The sequence below is a fragment of the Pongo abelii genome, chromosome 15, assembly GCF_028885655.2.
Source record: "Pongo abelii isolate AG06213 chromosome 15, NHGRI_mPonAbe1-v2.0_pri, whole genome shotgun sequence".
Lineage (NCBI taxonomy): Eukaryota > Metazoa > Chordata > Mammalia > Primates > Hominidae > Pongo > Pongo abelii.
The window spans coordinates 94,295,487-94,317,887 of NC_072000.2; the positions used below are offsets into that span (position 1 = coordinate 94,295,487).

Below are 22,401 nucleotides of genomic sequence, written 5' to 3' on the forward strand. Positions count from 1 at the left end.
AGTGCTTTTCAGAGATCAGCTTTTTTTCTGCACCTGTGTAGTGAATTGTGGAGCTGGGTAAAGAAACCCATACATGCTGGTCAATTAAGTGAAAAGCTACTCAAGCATCTCAAAAAGTGAACGTCTAACCTTGGAAATATTAAATACTTTTGCATCGCTAACAGCCTCAGCAGCTGATTTTTTTATTATTGAAAATTGTTTGCATGACTGAAATAAGGATATGTGTGATATGTTAGACATCTCTGTTTCTTTGGCCTACTTCAATTTACACAAACAGGAAATATTTTTCCAGTTCACAACTTCCTTTAATATGTGTTATTCTTTTTTTTTTTTGAGACGGAGTCTCGCTCTTGTTGCCCAGGCTGAAGTGCAGTGGCACGATCTCGGCTCACTGCAACTTCGACCTCCCGGGTTCAAGTGATCCTACTGCCTCAGCCTCCTGAGTAGCTGGGATTACAGGTGCCCACCACCACGCCCGGCTAATTCTTGTACTTTTTAGTATAGATGGAGTTTCGCCATGTTGGCCAGGCTGGTCTGGAACTCCTGACCTCAGGTGATCCGCCCGCCTCGGCCACCCAATGTGCTGGGACTACAGGCGCAAGCCACCACGCCCAACCGTGTTATTCATTATTTAGTCTAATTTTGGGATTGTGATATTATAAAAATACAATTGAGAGTTTAAAAAGCCCATATTCAGTCAACAAAATATCTTCTTTGGCTGTATGTTGCAGTGGTTTCCAAACTGTTTTGGTCTCACAACCCTAGGAAGTACAAGATTTGTGGGCATATACTCCACAACACGAATATATTTATTTATAGAGGAGCACATGTGTTATTATATTAATATACTACGTACATGGTTAAAGTATAGAAATTTCTAAAGAATTAAAGATAAAAATATTTTATTTATTAATGGCAAATAACTTTCTGATGTCTCTAGAAATTATTAATACTTAACAAGAACAATGTACATTAATATACTTTATTATTTCTGAAAATCTTGGCTTAATATTTTATAAGTGAGCAATTTAAAATTCAATTTGTTTTGATACTTGGTTTTAATGGATAGTATAGGTACCTCATGAAAATATATAGATCTAAATGGGAAAAGGTCATCATGCCACTGACTCCATCCTCTGATAATGCAAAGATTTAGGAATTTGAAAATTTGTTTTGTTTTCTTAAATTATTATTTTGTTGTTGATGCCAACTAAAATTCAGCTAGTAAAGTCCATCTTTCCTGATATCTTGCTATTGAATTATATATATAATTATATATGTTTATATGTTAATAATATATAATCATATATACAATTATTAATCATATAATTATGTTATATATAACTAATTATATATTATATTAATTATATAATTATATATTGCATATATAATTAAATAAATGCAATTAAATAATTATATATTATAGATTACATATATAATTATATACTACACATTATATATGCTTAAATATCTATAATTATATATTACATATATACAATTATATACATTAATATATATAATTCCAATCATAATTATATACTACATATATAATTCAATATATAATTATATATATAATTCAATAGCTTTAATACATTTTCAAGATATACCCTAACCCATGGAAAGATGGACATATAAATACATATATATACATATATATTTTTTTAAGAGATAGGATCTTGCTCTGTTGCCCAGGCTGGGGTGCAGGGGTGCAAACTTGGCTCACTGCAGCCTCGAACTTCTGGGCTCAAGAGATCCTCCCATCTCACGCTCCCAAATAGCTAGTAGCTAGGACTACAGGTATATGCCACCATACCTGGCTAATTTTTGTATTTTGTGTAGAGTCAGGGTCTATGTTGCCCTGGCTGGTCTTGAACTCTTGGCCTCAAGCAATCCTCCTGCCTTGGCCTCCTAAAGTGCTAGGATTACAGGCATGAACCACCACACCAGGCCGAATTTCTGTTTTTAATAATTGTGTGCTAAAATCACCACAACTTTGCAGCTTTTTGAGATGGAGTCTCACTCTGTTACCCAGGCTGGAGCGCAGTGGTGTGATCTCAGCTCACTGCAACCTCCACATCCCAGGTTCAAGTGATTCTCCTGCCTCAGCTTCCCGAGTAGCTGGGACTACAGCGCATGCCACCATGCCCAGCTAATTTTTGTCTTTTTAGTAGAGATGGGGTTTCGTCATGTTGGCCAGGCTGGTCTCGAATTCCTGACTTCAGGTGATCCACCCACCTCGGCCTCCCAAAGTGCGGGGATTACAGATATGAGCCACCATGCCTGGCCAGGACATTCCATTTTAAACATACCAAACATGCAGATATGAATTTTAATAGGTGACATTATGTTTTAAAATAACATTTTCAAACATCTATTTCAAAAACGTTCTCCCTGTAGCATAGCTTTTCTTCTAAGAAGGTGTTACTTTCTCATTCATCGTTAAAACATTGCCTGTATCTTGAATGGCTATATTTAAATACATTTTTCAAAAATCTCTATAAGGTAGTATCTACTAAAACCATTTAACACATAAAGTTCATCATATTTGGACAACTTGTCTTTTTGTAAAAAGAAAATGAGTATCAATTTTTAGTTCCTTTGTTAAAAACAACTTTTGTATGGTAGAAGTATATTGATATTCACTACCTATTTCATCACAAAATACAAAGATGCTACATTTTAAAGGATTTGCTTTTACAAAATCAACTAAGTAATGTTTTCCCATAAGCATTTTGTATGCATCTGGCTTTAACTTCTTTGCTCTTGTTCAATAGCTTGCTCAGTAACTTGCTTGTCAACGAGGCAGCAAATGAATTTCATATATGTCACTGTTAATGACAATGACTGCAAATCTTCATTCAAATAACCTATTTACTAATTTCTATTGAGAAGGGCTGGCTCTGGTCATATTTCATTAAGTTACTTTTATCCCAAATGGGAACATCTGCCAGATGTCCCCCAATATCCATTCTCTCTCCCTCTTCCTTGGTATCAGAACCTCTATTCGTGGGCACATCATTGCCCAGAGCAAAGACTACAGTTTCCAAAACCCTTCCCCCTTGCAGCTGTGCATGACCTTGGAACTAAGTTTTGGTCACTGGGTTATAAGTGGAAATAATATATATCCTGAAAAGTGCATACCTTCTGCTTTCTTCTCCTCCTAACCAGCTGGAATTCAGATTTGACTGCTGAAACTTAATATTTGACTGCTGAAACTTAAGCAACCATCTTGAAGCAAGAGGGAGAAGCCAGGTGTTGATACAGCCAGAGCAACAAGAAAAGGGGCAATCTGGATCCTTCCCGACTGTGTGGTCAACACTCACCCCTGGTCTGCCTATGTTTATATGACAGAGAAATGAATTTCTATATTTTTTGAGTTTCCATTCTTTTGGGTTTTCTGGCTCTCGCTGGTGTGCTGAACGCTAATGAATACACCTGTTAACAGGGTTGATGAAGAGCTCATGCTGGGAGTCAGAGAAGAGACAGCTCTGCTGTGTTCTCACGTCAGCATGTGTTTGCACTATTAATATTACCTTCAATCTGCAGTTTCCTAACAGAAACTGCTTTTAAGCCACTTGTCCATTTTGTCAGGATTCGTTCATAAGAACCACATAATATAATCTTTAAATCCACTTTATCAGGTATGTGTGAACAGCAACATGTGCCAGTAGCTTTGAAAGCAAGGGAACAAGGGGGCTACCATCAGGCAACTCCAGCTGTTCTCTCCAGACAACTCAAGAACCACATGTAACCTGTGTTTGTCTGAAATACAGACCATGTGAGGACACCAGCATCCATGCCAAATATTACTAAAGCTCCATTTTCCCTTGGTTCACACGTAAGTATCTGAAGATGTTCTTTCTTCCTGTTCCTCTCCTGCCCCTACTCATAAGTGCTTGTATGCACCTGCCTGGTGTGCAAGCGCTCCCCCAACTTTACAGTCCACTGTCAGGGGTGTGGAAGGACTCATAGCTAACTATAGATTTCCCTCCTGGACCATGACACTATTGCTGCAAGAGAAAAATGTTCCTGACTCAAAAATCAGAATAAATAAGTGCTTTCCATAAAGTCAAAAACATATAAAAGCAAATGGTAAATCAAAAGGTGGTGTACAGAAGGATTTTGATGCCTTACCTGAATACTTCAAGAACAGTCCTTTCCGGTAATTTGGGAGCCACCTGCCTAAATGCTTTTTTGAAATCTTCCAAAGTTAAAAATCCACGATCTATTTGAAAACGATAAAAAATATTCACTTACTTTGATAAGACCTATCAACTGTTACTTCAGCCATAACATTTGTGCAAAACTTATTTTAATATATTACTAGGAGAAAAGCAGTAGTGTATGGTTGATTTCACATATAAGGTAATCTGAGATTGTCTCATCAGAATAATTTAAGATTCTAATAATACTTTCCTTCAGTGCAGTCCCAGCTGATCTTGAAGGTCACTTCTGGCCCTATCATTTTGCTGATTCTCTCAGTACCAGGGATAGCACTATATAGAGACATGCACTCTAACAACGGTGTTAGACTTTGAGTCTTTGCAAGTTGCCAAAACAATGCAGTCTTCAAAATTCATGTCTTTTCCTTTGCTTGGTAATAGAATCATGAAATATTACTATTTAGAAGGAAACCATAACAGCAGTCAAGACATTGAACCTAGACTCCATGAGTCTTTTCATTCTGTTTATGATCTGTGGGGCCTAGGGGGTCTACAGCCACCCACCCTGTCAGCCACACCCTATGTGGGAAAACAATTCCACCAATCATATGTAGGTCAGAGCAAGAGTTGATGAAGAAGCCACACGGTCTCCCACACCTCCATAGGTGGCTCGTGGCCTATATCCCCCATGGCCAGTCCTTTTGCGGTCCCCATGACAATCAAGGTACAATATATTAGTACAACTATATAACTGTAAATACTATTTCATCTATGGTAAATGTCAAGAAATCACGACGGAGAAAAAAATGTGCATCAATACCAAAGGTAACAGCTAATGAATACAGTAATATAATCTTCCAAGTATATTATATATTTGATTTACTGGGTATATAATCCTATTCGCAATCCCTTAATAGCAATTTTTTTACATCAAAACACTTTAGAGACACTTACAGCACGTGTCAAAGGCTGTGAAGATGTGTCTTACTTCATTCTGATATCGCTGAGCTTCCTTCTTTTTCCTGACAGTATTTAAAAACCCCTCGAGTAATATACCTAAAAGTTGGAGAAAAAACAATTTGTCAAAGATTATTGTCTTCCTCTTTAAGAAAAAATTAAACAGAAATGAACAGTAATAAATCCCACCAATAATCAAATTTTATCTTAATTTTGGTGAACAGTATTTACTCAAGATCTGTAAAGTTTCCTGAAGACCGAAAAAGGCATTTTGCTAAATGCTAACATTTAACAGACCCGACACTAGAAACCAATAGTGAAAACACAAGACACTTTTAGGGTTCACTGAGTTTTTTCCAGGGGTAAAGGAATGGTGACCTTGAAAAAAGTGTAACACTCTTCCTTCCAACAGATCTAACAGCCATGAAACTACTTATTAAACAAGGTCTCATAATTTTTCTTTCCTTACGCTTCTTTGATCCCTTTTTTCCTAGCCAGATGTCACTATGGCAGGTTTTTTTCCAACTGGGAGATCGGGTCAGAGAAGTAGTTTCTTAAAAGTCAATACCAATTGCACACCACAGATAAAGGTGGGGAGAATATTACATAAACAATAGAGCTGGCACCATCTCCAGCCCTGGATACACCCCACAACGTGTGGAGCAGCCTCAGGCTCAGCTTCCTGCGACTCTCATAATAAAAGAGCCCAGCATGATAAAATGAGATTGGATACTGTGCTTACAATGTCTATTAAAATGAATTCTAATGTGATCTTTGTAGTAGGTTTAAAGAGCGAAGCCAAGAATTTAAACATTTTAGTGAACTGAGCTCTACATATATAAAAAGAGCGGTTCATTTTTATAACTCAGAATTTCCATAAAAAAATTAGCACTCTGTTTTAAAAATAGCCTCCAATCATACAATAACCACATGTACATTTTTTCTTTTAGTGATGTAATACTAAGCTGTATACCTTTTCTAAAATAGTTCCAATCATTTAAAAAAATGTAGAAATCATTTTCTTAATTTCCTACATCTTTATTTATATTTAAAGATTTATAAACTGAAAAAGAAATCTGTCTGTTTTTAAATGATTCCTTTTAGGACCTACTGTGGGCCAGGCACTGTATTAAGCTTTGGAAATAGAGGAGAAAAGAGAATACACATGATTCCAGTCCCAAAGGAGCTACTGATATGGTGGGGAAGGCAGTCATTACACAGGTTCAACTGCAAACGCACACCTCATTGCAAACTGTGGCATGGGCAATGAGGGGAAAGACAGGAGGTTGTGAAAAAGATTCACAGGAATCTTCATGTCAAGTAGACTCTGGTGAAGGAGAGATCCGTTCAAGGAGGAGATATTTAAGCCAAGACCTAAACCATGAGACAATACCAACTGCCTAATGTTGGGAAGAAGAGCATTGCTGGCAGTAGGAACAGCCTGTGCCGAGGCAAGGTGGGAAAATGAAAAAAGGCTGCTGTGATTGGAACAAAGTGAGCCAGAGAGAAGTGATACAAGATGAGGTTGGGGAGGGCAGCAGGGGCCAAAACTCACAGGCTCTTGTGGGCCACGGTAAATAATTTGGGTTTAAGTTGCAATAGGAAGTCAACAGAAGGTTTGAATTGGGAAGTTATAAGATCTGAGTTTTGAAAGATCTTTCTGGCTATTATCTTGATAAAAGGACTGAGGTCGGGGAGCAAAAATGTAAAGAGAGAGACCAGTTAGGAGCCTACTGGCAAGAGATGTGGTTGCCAGGTTGCTGGCAGTGGGGATGAGAGGAATGGAAGGTTTCCAGATATATTTTAGAATCTAAATGACATAGCTTGATGAAGAACTAGATGTGGCGGGTGAGAAAGAAGATGTCAAGAATATCCCGTAGATTCTGGCTTGAAGAGCTACTTAAAGAAAGGAGAAAGTCTGGGGGAAGAGCAAAATTGGGGAGGGATGAAGAGTTGCCATTCAGCTGTGTGAAGTGTTCAGTGCTCTGGAGACAACCAAGAGGAGAAGTTCAGGAGGTGGCCAGCTGTCTTCTAGGCAACAGGGCATATCTCCCTCACCTACCAGAGTGCCTGGCAGGTGCTCAATCATACGTACTGTAGCAAATTAGCATATATAGTATTTTTTTCCGTAGTTGTGGGGATACACGTTGATGCAGCTCCATTCTTATCTAATCACCCTTATGACAGAGAACATAATGCCAAATTGCTAGCTAAGGTTAAAACTGAAGTCCAGCCATGCCATGTGCCCATAAGGTCATATCCATAACTTTAGCTTCATGAACACCAAAAGCTAGTCAATTAAGTAGTATCTAGAGTAGCTGAAATTCTTGAATAATGTATTCACTGATAATGGCATGTCCTAGGAGACCCTTCAGAAACGTACCCCAGTCCACCTCTCAAGGCTTCCTAGTCAACTTCCTGGTGCTTCCCCAAGCCAAGAGGCCCTTTCGTACTGCACACCTTTGCATGTATAGAACACACTGCCTGGAATAATGCACTTTCTCCTTTTTTCTCCTAGTGAATGTCTACATCTCCTTCCAGATGCAACCCAGGCATCATCTCCTGTTTGAATATGTCTCTGATTTCTCTCAGCTGAGTCCTTTTTCTGTGACCTGACAGCCCTTTGTTCATCATGCAATCATAGAAGTGATTAGGATCTATGGTAATTATTTGGCCACATGTCTGGCCTGAGACATGCTGAGGGAAAGCAGTGTACAGTGTTCTCAAAATTTTATCCCACGTTTAGCATGATGCCTAGCAGACAGTAGGCATTCATTACATGTTTGCTAAGTAACATTCAATGAATAATAACAAACAAGAAGATGTTATTTCTAGTTTTTAGCAAAAAGCATTAAAATGTGTGTGGGTTTTTTTTTCCCCACTAGAGACAGGGTCTCGCTCTGTTGCCCAGGCTGGAGTGCAGAGGCTAGTCACAGGCATGGCCACAGTGCACTGCAGCCTCAAAATCCTAGCCTCAAGTTATCCCCCACCTCAGTCTCCCCAGTAGCTGGAACTAAAGGCATATGCCACCATGCCAGGCTTAAAATGTGTGTTTTAGACCAGGTGTGGTGGCTCATGCCTATAATCCTAACACTTTGGGAGGCCAAGGTGGGCAGAGAGGTTGAGGTCAGGAGTTCCAGACCAGCATGGCCAACATGGCAAAACCTGTCTCTACTAAAAATACAAAAATTAGCCAGGTGTGGCGGCATGCACCTGTAATCCCAGCTAGTCGGGAGGCTGAGGCACAAGAATTGCCTGAACCCAGGAGGTGGAGGTTGCGGTGAGCCGAGATAGTGCCACTGCACTCCAGCCTGGGTGACAGAGCAAGACTCTGTCTCAAAAAAAGAAAAAAAAGACCATGTTTTAAATGATCTTATAACTCTGTAAATGAATGCCAAAAAGTAGGTCTCTTTCTATTCACATAGCCAGCAAAATAAACTGTCACTTCACAAACTCCAATTTCTTAAAACATATGATATAGTAAAAATCAAACAAAATTCAGAGAGAACTACATCCATAATATTTGCTCTTATCATTGCATTTGACTTAGAGAAGTGATAAAGGGAAAAAAGCACAATTCCATGGTTCATCATGTAATTCACAAGGGAAAAAAAGGACCTGAGTGGTGATATCTTTTAAATTACATATTCAGATAACTCATGAGCATTTGGAGCTATGAAGTATTGAGGTCTTTATTTCACAATATTGAAGGATAAAAACAAATGGTCTTTAGCTTTTACTAGGAGAAAATGTATGTGGATTTAAACTGCATGCCTATTACCACTTAAAAGGAAAACCCATCCAATAACACAAATTACTCCGTATGTGTAATCAATTTCTTTCACACTATTTTCCCACACAATCATATACTTTTATTTCTTAAAGTCCATACTCTAGGGGTTAAACTCTTCAAGCATATATTGTGTGAACATATCCCCTCCCTTCTATGCCCTTAATTGTCTTAATCTTCTAAGGCAACATTTATCCAAATACAAGCCCCTTTTCTAAAAAGCACAGAGGAGTTTTTGTTCAGCTCAGCTCTCATGTTGTAGTAATATGATCACTTTCCAAAGCCAATACATAATAACATGCTATTCCTGAAGCTCTACAATGAAAACACATTAATGTAAGCTGTATACATCTAGCTCTTTAAATAACCTAGAAATAGAGTTCCTACTACTAGCTCCACCTGCTGTCACAACATTCAAACCTAAAATTACCACTTCACAAAGGCTTTCAGTAATTCTACTGACATCAGATTTCATACCCAATAAGAAATGTATTACCTGTGTCCCCTCCCACCCCGCCTCCAGAGGAAGAATATGTTCAGAAAATTCTAATTTCAAATACAATGTTGAGTTTTTTGTGCACACTGTTCCACTACTAATAGTTACCTAAACATACTTTACTGTGGTTACAAATTAGCATCACAACATTAGGAACCACACAGATCTATGTGTTTATCTGTGTTTATTATTAATGTGTCTGCAGAAGGTATTCAGAAATTGCCTGGGTCATTAGACTCTATCAATAGTTGGCAAACTATTTCTTTTTTTAGCTGTAGGAAAGATTCTTCTTTACATGAAAATGGAAAGCCTCATGTGTAGAGGAGATGAAGGTAGAACTATTTGGTTTTAAGTGGGTGGGCTTCCCATTCTTCCCTATCCAACAGTGTCTTTGAATGTGTCCCCAAAGGATCTAGGATTGAGGCTCGTGGTTTAAAGACCACTGGACCAATGATCTTTACAAATCCCTCCTGACTCTGCAAGTCCATGCATTTTTTTGTACAACTGGAAAACATCTCCTTCCATTTTACAAACAATACTTGGCAAAGTGGACTCTCTTCATGTTCTATAACATATATATATATATATATATATATATATATATATATATATATACATATTTTAGATGGAGTCTCACTCTGTCGCCAGGCTGAAGTGCAACAGCGCGATCTTGGCTCACTGCAACCTCCACCTCCTGGGTTCAAGCAATTCTACTGCCTCAGCCTCCCAAGCAGCTGGGATTACAGGTGTGCGCCATCACACCCGGCTAATTTTTGTATTTTTAGTAGAGACGGGGTTTCACCCTATTGGCCAGGCTGGTCTCGAACTCCTGACTTTGTGAACAGTCCACCTCGGCCTCATAAAGTACTGGGATTACAGGCATGAACCACTGCACCTGGCCAACATGTACATATTTTTTAGTTTCCAAACTACTTAATACATGTATATATATATATCTATGACAGTATATATATATCTGTCATAGAGAGACAGAAACTATAAAGGTTATTTTTTTCTACTTGTTTATTTTTAAGCAGTTTCTTAGGAGGGTAATCATCTTTCACCACAGATATATTCAAAAAGTCTAACAAAACTGTATAAATTTTTTACTTGAAAGTTCCATTAAGTATAGTTTTTTGTGGTTCACAGTTCTAAGCTTCAGGGTCAGTGCACACAGAGAAATCCTCTTGAAAATGAAGGAGTCTAGCATCTGGCTATCACAGTGAGCTCAAATTAGAACCGCAATAAATCTGGGGAGAGTGAAGGAGAAAACAATAAAAATGGCAAGTTATTTGGACAGTAAGCCTGGTCCTAGATTTAGTAGAAAGGAAGGGTTCATGTTCACTGTGCCACATATTGATTTTTCCAGGAGTTAAAAAAAATGCTTAAAAATTAGGGTTTAAAAGGATGAAGCAGTCTTTCAAAAGAGATAATGCCTTCTCTAGTCTGAGACACAAAATTCAAATTATGACTTTTGGAGGCCATGACAGTGAAGGGGTGAGAGAAGGATATAATGTGTTCGCACAGAAAGACTGTAAGGATGGTAGGTGAAAGTGACTTCAAAAACAGTGAGTTGTCACCTATGATAAATGAATTCAGAGGATAATATTTTCTTCTAGCTTACTACAGATGTGTAGGGAAATAAAGAGAAAATAATCTACCTTAATGGAAGAAATCAAGTTTTACTATCTAATTGGAGGGAAAATGAGTAAAAACAGTTAGAGGCCAGGTGTGATGGCTCACATCTGTAATCCCAGCACTTTGGGAGGCCAAGGCAGGCAGATCACCTGAGGTCAGGAGTTAAAGACCAGCCTGGCCAACATGGTGAAACCTTGTCTCTACTAAAAATACAAAAGTTAGCCAGGCGAGGTGGTGCCGCACCTGTAATCCCAGCTATTCGGGAGGCTGAGGCAGGAGAATCACATGTTCACCTCCAGGCTTGAACCTGGGAGGCAGAGGTTGCAGTGAGCCAAGACCGCACCACTGCACTCCAGCCTGGGCAACAAGAGCAAAACTCCATTTCAAAAAACAAAACAACAACAACAACAAAAAAAGCAAAAAAAAAAAAAAAAAAAAAAAAAAAAAAAAACCAGTTACAGTAGAATAGAGAAATCTGAACCAATAAAATCTTATTTCTATCAAACCCAGGCAGGAATTGTTACTTTTTTATTATATACATCTCCTGCTCATAAAGCTTAAAAGGTTCCTCAGTGTTAAACAGCACAAAGTCCTAATACCTTATTCTGGACTTTAAAGCTTCATCCTTCCTTCCATGCACACCGGTCCTTAATCCTTCCCAGCTCTCATCATGCCAGCTGACTCGGTTGGACACAATTCATTTATAGTTATACACTATATTCCTTGCTGTTGCAGAGGTTTAAAAAAAAATGGTAAAAATCCAAGGAGAGTGGATTCTGTTAATGGGAGGACTACATTAACAGCATGATAGCTGATATATTTAGGTATGCAAATCTGAGATGGGCGAGAGATTTGTAAGGGAACAGGGATCTAGGAAGAAGAGATTTCAGGCACTGAGGTGGACACCACAGGAGAAGAGGGTCTCTGAAGAACTCTACACAGAGAGCACAGCACCAGCAACAGGAGCAGGAGGCGGGGCACACAGCTGGCACCTGCACTGCATTCATTTACTGCCTCTTTTCTCCTTTGCTCCATCACTGTTTCAAATCCCACCCATCCTTCAGCATGTCCAGCTCCAGGCCCACACCTCCTCTAGAGGGCAGTGCTGCCCTCCTGAACTCTTAAGAGGTTTTCTTGCCTATAATAGAAATGTAACATCTGGCCGTAAAAGAAGTGGCAATATTTCTTTCATCTTCCCAATCACATAAGATACATACACATTTTTTGATGGAGTCTTGCTCTGTCGCCCAGGCTGGAGTGCAGTGGCGGGATCTCGGCTCACTGCAACCTCTGCTTCCCGGGTTCAAGCAATTCTTCTGCCTCAGCCTCCGGAGTAGCTGTGATGACAGGCACCCGCCACTACACCCAGCTAATTTTTGTATTTTTAGTACAGTGTTTCACCATGTTGGCCAGGCTGGTCTTGAACTCCTGACCTCGTGATCCACCTTCCTCGGCCTCCCAAAGTGCTGGGATTACAGGCATGAGCCACCGCGCCCAGCCCACATAAGATATATTTTTTAAAATGTCTTTAGGTCAGTGTCTGCGTCTCCTAATTCTTCCCCATCTCTATAGTGACACATATTCACCATTTTCTAAATGGGTAATTAAATAAACACATGGATGGGTGAATATCTGTAGGAGATCCCACAAAATGCTCCTATGATTATAATTTCAAGATAAGGTAACCTTAATGTGTATGCAGTTTCCTGATTATAGAAAAGAACTAAGAGGCCAATTGAAATCTGAAATCAACCAAAACCTTCATCCCTGCTATACCTTGGTCTTTGTTCCATAGGAGCTAAAATAAAAAACCATACACAACAGCAGGTGTTTTATGACAGAAACTAAGACCAGAAAAAGGATATTTAAATTTAGAAAAATAATACCTTTAATAGTCAACTGTCTGGTTTAGAACAAGCCAGACAAGATATTAATAAATAAAAGCATGCAAGCCAACTGACCATTAACCTAATCATCCACAAATTATTTTTCAATTGGACCTTACACTGGATAGCAGTCACACAGTCCATAATTACTGCTATGATGAATCAATCTCTTTGATTTTTCCATCATTCAAAGTTGAGGGTTAAAAGTAAGTTCCTGGAAAGCTTTTTCAAGTATCAAAGTAGAATATGTTCATTAATTTAAAACGGCAATAGTATAAGGAAACAGAAAAGATGCTCAATCTAATCGCCTAGTGAAAACAAAATTCTGAAGTCCTTTTTTCTGGTTTTTAACCTTAGGCATATTTTACATAGAACCGAGATAATAACACAGAGACAAATGTATGAGGATTCAGTGGGACAATGCTCATTCAGGTTTTATTTATAGCTTTTAGCATCGAAAAGCCCTGTGAATCTTAGCTGTTGTTATTTATAGAGAATGGTCTACAATTTATTCTGGAATAAAGTCAGACCATCTAAGATCTGTATACTTGGAACACACAGCCTTTGCCCTTCATAGAATTGCCCGGACATTAAACACTGGTCTACGTTGAGAAAAGATGAAGCAACAGCCTTACAAAATTCACTACTGCATTTATTGAACAGCTCATCGACACTGACATCCACTCACCAGTCTCCCCTCCATGAGACATCACAGAAGAACTATCCCAGGGCAGGAGGACTTACGCCTCTCTAGAAAAATTGTTTTGTTGCATGGACCCTGATTGCAGCTGTGCTTGCTCGTGTTTTCCTATTTGCTCTGGATGCTAGGTAGTCCAGAACCAAATTTGAAATTAATGTCTAACAACTATAGAGAACATGGTGATTTTTGTGTATTGATTCTACTCCTGACTTCAACTCATTGATTCATAAAGTTCCTTAGGGGAATGAATACTGGCCTCAATTTTGTCACAATTAGGAATATGACCCATGGCACTATTAAAAATCAAAGGAAGGGCTCATCAATTGGTTAAGAGGGTGAGCTAGAGGTCAGATCACGTTGGTCTGGTACTTACTAGCTAGCGGTACCACTTTGGGCAAATTATTTAACCTTGCTAGGCTTCTGGATTTATTTATTTTTTATTTTTAAACTTTTTAGTACTTTTTTTTTTTTTAGAGATATGGTCTTGCTATGTTGCCCAGGCTGGTCTTAAACTCCTGGGCTCAAGTGATCTTCCCACCTCAGCCTCCCAAGTAGCTGGGAATATAGGTGCATACCGCCATGAATGGCCAGAGTTTTTTAACTTCTAAAATAGGGATAGCCAGGCACAGTGGCTCATGCCTATAATCCCAGCACTTTGTGAGGCTGAGGTGGGAGGATCACTTGAGCCCAGGAGTTAGGGACCCTGTCTCAAAAATAATCATCTAAAATAATAAAATATAATGAGGATAATATGGTTTGGCTCTGTGTCTTTACCCTACCCAAATCTCATCTCGAATTGTAATCCCTGTTGGGGCAGGGGCCTGGTGGGAGGTGACTGAATCATGAGGGCTGACATCCCCCTTGTTGTTCTCACCAGATCTGGTTGTTTGAAAGTGTGTGTCAATTCCCCGTTCACTCTCTCTCTCCTGCCACCATGTGAAGAAGGTCTTTGCTTCACCTTTGCCTTCTGCCATGATTGTCAGTTTCCTGAGGCCTCCCCAGTCATGCTTCCTGTTAAGTCTCTGGAACTGTGAGTCAATTAAACGTCTTTTCTTTATAAATTACTCAGTCTCAGGTAGTTCTTTATAGCAGTGTGAAAATGGACTAATACAGAGGATAATCATAATATCATAGTTATATTAAATATAACAATCATCACAGATGAATGTGCTCATCACAGATCTGCACAATAACTGTTCAGGAAATGATTGCTGCAATTATCTATAATAATAATAAATACTGTAAAAGGATTTTGCCAAGTATTTATTATTTTATTATTCCTCTATATCATTTTGTGATTCTTCTCTGAAGCCTAGGTTCCTCATTTTAAAATAAGGACAGATGACTGTTTTCCAGGTCTCTTCCAGTTGCAAGCTTCTTCATTCTATACACTTGGAAAAGTTATGAAGTGCATCACAGCGAATGAGGGTTATAATGAAACCCTCTGAAAGAGGTAGCAAGACTGTAAATCAGAACCGACATCAACTGTGATCTGCTGCTTCCTTTAACTAATGGCTTGATTTTTTTCTCCCACTCATATATTTCCTTGTTTCAAGCAGCCACAACAGTTTTTGCTTATATTCACTTGCTTGTTAGGTTACAGGCAATAAAAACATCATTAGCACCTTTCTGCTACTCACCCTGGCTGCCCTCAAATTCTCCCAGCATGTACACTTCTTCTAGATACTCTACTCTTATTTCTAGTAGCTTTGACTTAACTTTTCACTCTTCTTAATTTTCACAAGGAAATCTCTATTGAAATGACCTACTTTTCAAGAGGATTAGAAGCCCTTGGGAAGCAGGGCCTGGACATCCAGGTTTAGGTATAATCCCAAACCCAAGGTGCAGGGTGTCTAGCTTCCGGACTCTGGCCCTTCCTAAGAGCAGCTGAGTCTGGGCCAACCTAGAATGTGAGTCTGACCTCGCCCTGCAAGCTGGGCAGCAACGGGGCTCTGCAAAAGAATCCTGTGGATGGTGTGTTAGAGCCCTGTTCCGAAGTAAGAAGAACAATGGATAGCAGAGAATTCCCAAGTCACAGCTGTATTATACAGAACAACTTTGGAAGATTGATTACCTGAATAAATAGTTCCCAGGAGGCCAAGGCCAGCATTTCAGACCTGTCTTTTTTTTTTTTTTTGAGACAGGGTCTCGCTCTGTCACCTAGGCTGGCGTGCAGTGGCGTGATCATGGCTCACAGCAGTCTCAACCTCCTGGGCTCAAGCAATCCTCTACCTCAGCCCCCCGAGTAGCTGGGACTGGCATGTACCATCAGGCCTGGCTCATTTTTGTATTTTTTGTAGAGATGGGGTTTCGCCATGTTGCTCTCGCTGTCCTCAAACTCCTGGGCTCAAGTGATCCACCCACCTTGGCCTCCCAAATTGCTTGGGACTACAGGCATGAGCTACCACACCCGGCCAATTTCAGTTCTTCAAGATCCAAACATTAAGAAGAGAGATAATATATGTGGAAAAACATTTAATCTGCACATGAGCCCTCTTCCTTCAAGGTAAATACCATGTAAAATTGACTCGTATCAATAAGAGGGAAAGAAGAAAAAGCGGATGGTTTGAAACTGGTTTAGTATTGAACATTTCTAATAGAAAAATTGCATGTTAGCAGCAATCAGAGTACAGCAGTGATTTCTTGCTAGGCTATTTTACTCCTTTTCTTGAATGTTTGTGGTCTTGAGTTTCTCCAAATAAACACACACACACACACACACAGAAACACACACACACACACACAGAAACACACACACACACACACACACACACACACTAGAGTACAGCTGGGAGAATACAGATGGGGACTGTATTCTTTCTTCCAGAATCCATACCTCTCTGCATATTAGAGAACTAGTTAAGGAAAGAAAACATTCAGTGTAAAGTCAAATCCTTAATTCAAAATCAGAGAACATACAGAAGAAAGAAAGTCTATGAGAATAATGAATGTTAAAATGCCTTCAGCAATAGTCACACTTGATGTATCAGAAAAGCCACTGTATTAATCTTTTTTCATGCTGCTGATAAAGATGAGACTGGACGATTTACAAAAGAAAGAGGTTTAATGGACTTACAGTTCCACACGGCTGGGAGCCCCCACAATTATAGCGGAAGGCAAAGAAGAGCAAGTCATGTCTTACATGAATGACAGCAGACAAGAGAGAGCTTGTGCTGGGGAATTCCTCTTTTTAAAACCATCAAATCTTGTGAGACTTATTCACTATCACAAGAACAGCCTGGGAAAGACCCACCCCCATTATTCAATTATCTCCCACCGGGTCCCTCCCACAACACGTGTGAATTATGGGAACTACAAAATGAGATTTGGGTGGGGACACAGCCAATCCATATCAGTAACATAATAGAGAAACACGATACTATGACTAGGGGAAGATCTTCATCCAGAAAGAATAACTCACTGAATATCAGGGAACTCTTAAGAAAGAGAAATCCTATCAACGCAAAGAATGTGGGAAATCCTTTTGCCAGAAAACAAAACTCTCTGTAGATTGGAATATTCACAAAAAACCCTAAGGAAAAAAATGTAGAAAAGGCTTTATCAAGAAGTTGTAACTAATGGAACATCAAACATTATTCTGAATATTTTGAAAGTGAAAATTTTCAACATGAAATTTAAAACCTGGAGCAATTCTATCAAGTTAGGGATTATATCAAGAACATGTTCTCCTAGCAATAATCCTGAAAGTCTTATTTTAAATGTGATTCTAAACCTTGTATACAAAGTGTAACAGATTTTAAATCTAAATATTAGTAATCCCTGTTCTCCTTTTTTCCCCCCCACTCAGTGTGGGTAGTAGTTTCTCATTTTTATTGATTACCTCAACAAAATCAGCTTTTAATTTTTTCTTGTTTGTCCTCTTTTCAATTTCAACAATTCCCATTCCAATCTTTACTATTTCCTTTCCTCCACTTATTTTGGGCGTTATTTACTCTTTTTTGTAGTTAAAGGTAGAAGTTAATTAAAGGTAGAAGCTGAGGTCATCAGTTTGAGACCTTTATTCTTTCCTAAAGATAGAAAGTTAGTGCTACCACTTTCCAAGTATTGCTTTCAATCATTCCTACAAAATTTGAAATGTGGTCTTTTCATTCAATTCAAAATACTTCATAATTTTTCCCTTTTGATTTTTTCTTTGACCTATGAGTTATTTAGAAGTGTGCTATTTATTTGGAACTTTTAAACTTTTACTTGGAACAACTATTTGCAACTTTTCCAGACAGCTTTGCTATTGATTTCTAATATAATTCCAGCACAAAGAACATACTTTGTACTTTAAATGTATTGACATGTTTAATGGCCCACAGTATGACCAATTTTATTAAATATACTGTGTAGACTTGAAAAGAATGTGTATTCTGCTGTTGTTGGGTAGAACATTCTATAGATGACAATTAGGTCACACTGGTTGACAGTGTTGTTCACGTCTCCTATATCCTTATTGATTTTATGTCTACTTGCTTAATTATTGATAGGGGTGTTGCAACTTCCTACCATCATTATGGATTTGTCCATTTTTCTTTACAGTTTTATTAGTTTTTTGCTTCATGTATTTTGAATTTCTATTAGGGGATTTTTTTTTTTTTTTTTTTTTTTGAGACAGAGTCTTGCTCTATCACCCAGGCTGGAGTGCCGTGGTGCAATCTGGGCTCACTGCAACCTCCACCTCCTGGGCTCAAATGATTCTCGTGCCTCAGCCTCCCGAGTAGCTGGGATTACAGGTATGCATCACCATGTCCAGCTAATTTTTTTGTATTTTTTCATAAAGACGGGGTTTCATCATGGTTGGTCTCAAACTCCTGGACTCAAGTGATTCACCTGCGTTGGCCTCTCAAAGTGCTGGGATTACAGGCTTCAGTCATGGCACCTGGCCAGGGGCATAAATGTTTAATTCCCTTAATGAACTGGCTCTCCTTATCCCTGGTAATATTCCTTCTTCTGAAGTCTACTTCATCTGATATTAACATGCTCACTTTGGCATTCTTTTGGTTAGTGTTCAGTACAGTATATATTTCTAATCTTTTTTGCCCTTATATTTAAAGTGGGCTTCTAGGCAACACAGAGTTAGTTTGTACTCTTTTATCTAATTTAACACTATCTCCCTTTCAATGGGGCTGTTGAGATCATTTACATCTAACTAAAACATTAATGATTGGATTTAAATCTACCATATTATTTGTTTTCTACTTGTCTATTTCCATCTATTTTTTGTTCCCATTTTCTTCCTTCTTTTGAATCAATTAAGTTTTTTAAGAGACGAGGTCTCACTCTGTCGCAGGCTGGGGTGCTGTGGTATGATAATGGCTAAGTGCAACCTCAAACTCCTGGGCTCAAGGGATCCTCCTGCCTCAGCCTCCCAGGTAGCTAAGATTATAGGCATGTGACATCATGCCTGGCTTTTTTTTTTTTTTTTTGCTTTTTTGTCGAGACAGAGTCTCATACTATGTTGACCAGACTGGTCTTGAACTCCTGGCGTCAAGCAATCCTCCTGCCTTGGCCTCTCAAAGTGCTGGGATTACAGGTGTGAGTCACCACCGCCAGCCGACTGTTGTCACTTTTATCTTTGTTCCTATTCATATGTGTCTTTTTTTTCCCTAGATACACTTATGATTTTTTAACATACTAAAAAAGGAAAGATACTAATAAGGATGTTATTAGATCAACTGACAAAATACAGATGATACATCAGATAAAACACAGTATCAACATATATTTATGAACATGATAAGCATACTTTGGTTATATTCAGTACAGAAGAGAAGGGAATAGTGGTAGAAAGTACGAAGGAGAAGGAAGATGGGTAAAATGTTAACAATGTCAATCTGGGTAAAAGGTATACCTTATACAGAGAGTAAGCTATTCTCTGTACTACTTTATTTTGAACTTTTTGGAAGTTTTAAATTATGTGAAAAAAGGTAATATTTAAAAAGCCAATCCAACATGCTCTGGATCCTATCCCCTTACACAATAGGTCTCTTTCCCTCCCTCTCTCATCTCCCTTCCTCCTCTTCACTAGATCATTCTGCTAAGCTTGGAAACATGTTCTTCCATTTAAATAGTAATAAGAAGAAGCAAACAAAACATCTCTTGATCCATAGCCACTCTGGACTTAATGAAAGACTCATCTACTCACACTGTCACACTTTATCATCACTTTCCACTTATCTTCAACCCACTCTGCCCTCACCACACTTTGAAATGGCCTCTTGCTAAAGTCACCAAACACCTCCAGGTGGTCAACTCCAAAGGATACTCATCAGTTATGCCACCTCACCTTTCAGGAGCATTTGATAGTGCTGACCACACCTTCCTCATTAAAATATCTACTTCTCTTGGCTTTTGATCAAACACTCTTGATTTTCCTCTTGCCCCTCTGTCACTCCTAAGTCTCCTTCACCATTTCTTCATCTTCCACCTGACTTCTGCTGGCTAGAGTTCTTAACATTCTCAGTCCACTCTATCTCTCTAGGTGGTCTCATCCATTCTCCTGATTTTAAAATCTGTCTACAGGTTGATGACTCCCAATTTCTTCAGCCCAGAACTTACTTCTGAAATTCATCCAGTCTGACTGCTTTGACATAGTAAATTAACACTTCTCAAACATACTCAAAATTGAGCTCTTAGTCTCCCTCACCCCCAAGTATTGCCTGCCCCCTGCTCCCACTCCACTGCCCCACCCGTCTGCCATCTTCTCTTTTCAGTAGGTGCCATGTCCATTCATTCAGCTGCACAAGTCAGAAAACCTAGTATCATTTTTTGAATGTTAAAATTATGAATGATTTTTTCTTTATGCACTTCAACAGTTAAAAATTTCCCTGTGATAAACATATTTATAAGTAATCAAAATTAAAAGAACCTCAAAAGAAGACATACAAATGGCAAACAGGCATATGTGAAAAGGTGCTCAATATCAGTGATCAGAGAAATGCCATCAAAACTACAATAATATCATGTCACTGCAGTTAAAATGGCTTTTATCCAAAAGACAGGCAATAACAAAGACTGGCAAGGATGTGGAGAAAAGAGAGCTCTTATAAACTGCTGGTGGGCATGTAAATTAGTACAATCACTATGGAGAACCATTTGGAGGTTCCTCAAAAAACTAAAAATAGAGCTACCATATGATCCAGCAATCCCACTGCTGGGTATATACCCAAAAGAAAGGAAATCAGCATATGGAAGATATCTGCACTCTCATATACTGTTTGTTGCAGCATTGTTCACAATAGGCAAGATTTGGAAGAAGACTCAGTGTCCATCAACAGATGAATGGATAAAGAAAATGTGGTACACATACACAATGGAGTACTATTCAGCAATAAAAAAGAATGAGATCCTGTCATTTGCAACAACACAGATGAAAATGGGAGGTCATTATGTTAAGTCAAATAACGCACAGCAAGTCAAACACTGCAAATTCTCACTTATGGGATCTAAAAATCCAGACAATTGAACTCATGGACATAGAAAGTGGAAGGATGGTTACCAGAGGCTGGGAAGGATAATGGGGGAGTTGGGGAGAGGTGTGGATGGTTAATGGATGCAAAAAAAAAATAAAACAGAAGACCTAGTATTTGATAGTACAGCATGGTAACTATAGTCAATAACAACTTAATTGTACATTAAAAAATAACCAAAAGAGTATAATTGGATTCTTGGTAACACGAAAGGTAAATGCTTGATAGCATGGATACTCCATTCTCCATGATGTGACTATTAATACCTAGTATTTGACAGCACAATAGGGTGACTAGAGTCAAAATAATCATTCAACATTTTAAAATAACTAAAAGAGTGTAATTGGACTGTTTGTAACACAAAGGATTAATGCTCAAGGGAATAGTTATCTCATTTCCCATGATGCGACTATTACACATTACATGCCTACATCAAAACATCTCATGTACCACCTCTCCATATATACACCTACAAAAATTAAAAATTAAAAAAAAATAAAAACAACCAAAACCTTTCTTTTGGACAATGAGAAACAAAACAAATATGTGCTTAAATATAATGCTATATAGTTTTTATTTATTTATTTAGAGACGGAGTTTCACTTGTTGCCCAGGCTGGAGTGCAATGGCGTGATCTCGGCTCATTGCAATCTCTGCCTCCTCAGTTCAAGCGATTCTCCCGTTTCAGCCTCCCGAGTAGCTGGGATTATAGGCGCCTGCCACCACACCCAGCTAATTTTTTGTATTTTTAGTAGAGATGGGGTTTCATCATCTTTGCCAGGCTGGTCTCAAACTCCTGACCTCAGGTGATCCACCCGCCTTGGCTTCCCAAAGTGCTGGGATTACAGGCATGAACCACTGCACCCAGCCTAGTTTCTGTTTTTAATTTTCATTTTGTAAGTGTTATTAGTCTGCTTTCATGCTACTGATAAAGACATACCCAAGGCTGGGCAATTTACAAAAGAAAGAAGTTTAATGGACTTACAGTTCCACGTGGCTGGGGAAACCTCACAATCATGGCAGAAGGCAAAGAGGAGTAAGTCACATCTTACATGGATGGCAGCAAGCAAAGAGAGAGTTTGTGCAGGGAAACCCCCCCTTATAAAGCCATCAGATCTCGTGAGACTTATCCAGTATCATGAGAACAACACGTGAAAAACCCACCCCCATGATTCAATTACCTTCCACCAGGTCCCTCCCACAACACATAGGAATTTGAGATGAGATTGATGTAGGGACACAGCCAAGCCATCTCAGTTGTCTAAATAAGGTACTAAAATTAATATTAACTTTCAT

At 38.8% G+C, this 22,401-nt stretch overlaps 1 protein-coding gene and 1 long non-coding RNA gene across 19 annotated transcripts in view; both read right to left on the minus strand.

The window, feature by feature from the left end:
• EFCAB11 (EF-hand calcium binding domain 11) overlaps window positions 1-22,401 on the minus strand; it is a 165,753-nt gene that overhangs the window by 138,636 nt on the left and 4,716 nt on the right. For all 18 annotated transcript variants that reach the window (XR_008513159.2, XM_054530395.2, XM_009249385.4 and 15 more), the window contains exons 4-5: window positions 5,118-5,219; window positions 4,135-4,225 (exon numbers count right to left, since the gene is read on the minus strand). Coding sequence is in view for 17 of the 18 variants with exons in the window: in XM_054530395.2 (XP_054386370.2) it covers window positions 4,135-4,225; window positions 5,118-5,219 (193 nt within the window). In the remaining variant the exon portion in view is untranslated. The remainder of the gene's footprint in view (window positions 1-4,134; window positions 4,226-5,117; window positions 5,220-22,401) is intronic.
• Window positions 15,740-22,400, minus strand: LOC134760095 (uncharacterized). Its single transcript, XR_010137009.1, has 2 exons — window positions 22,091-22,400; window positions 15,740-17,162 (listed from the first exon to the last, which is right to left on the minus strand). It is a non-coding gene; the product is annotated as an uncharacterized LOC134760095 (long non-coding RNA).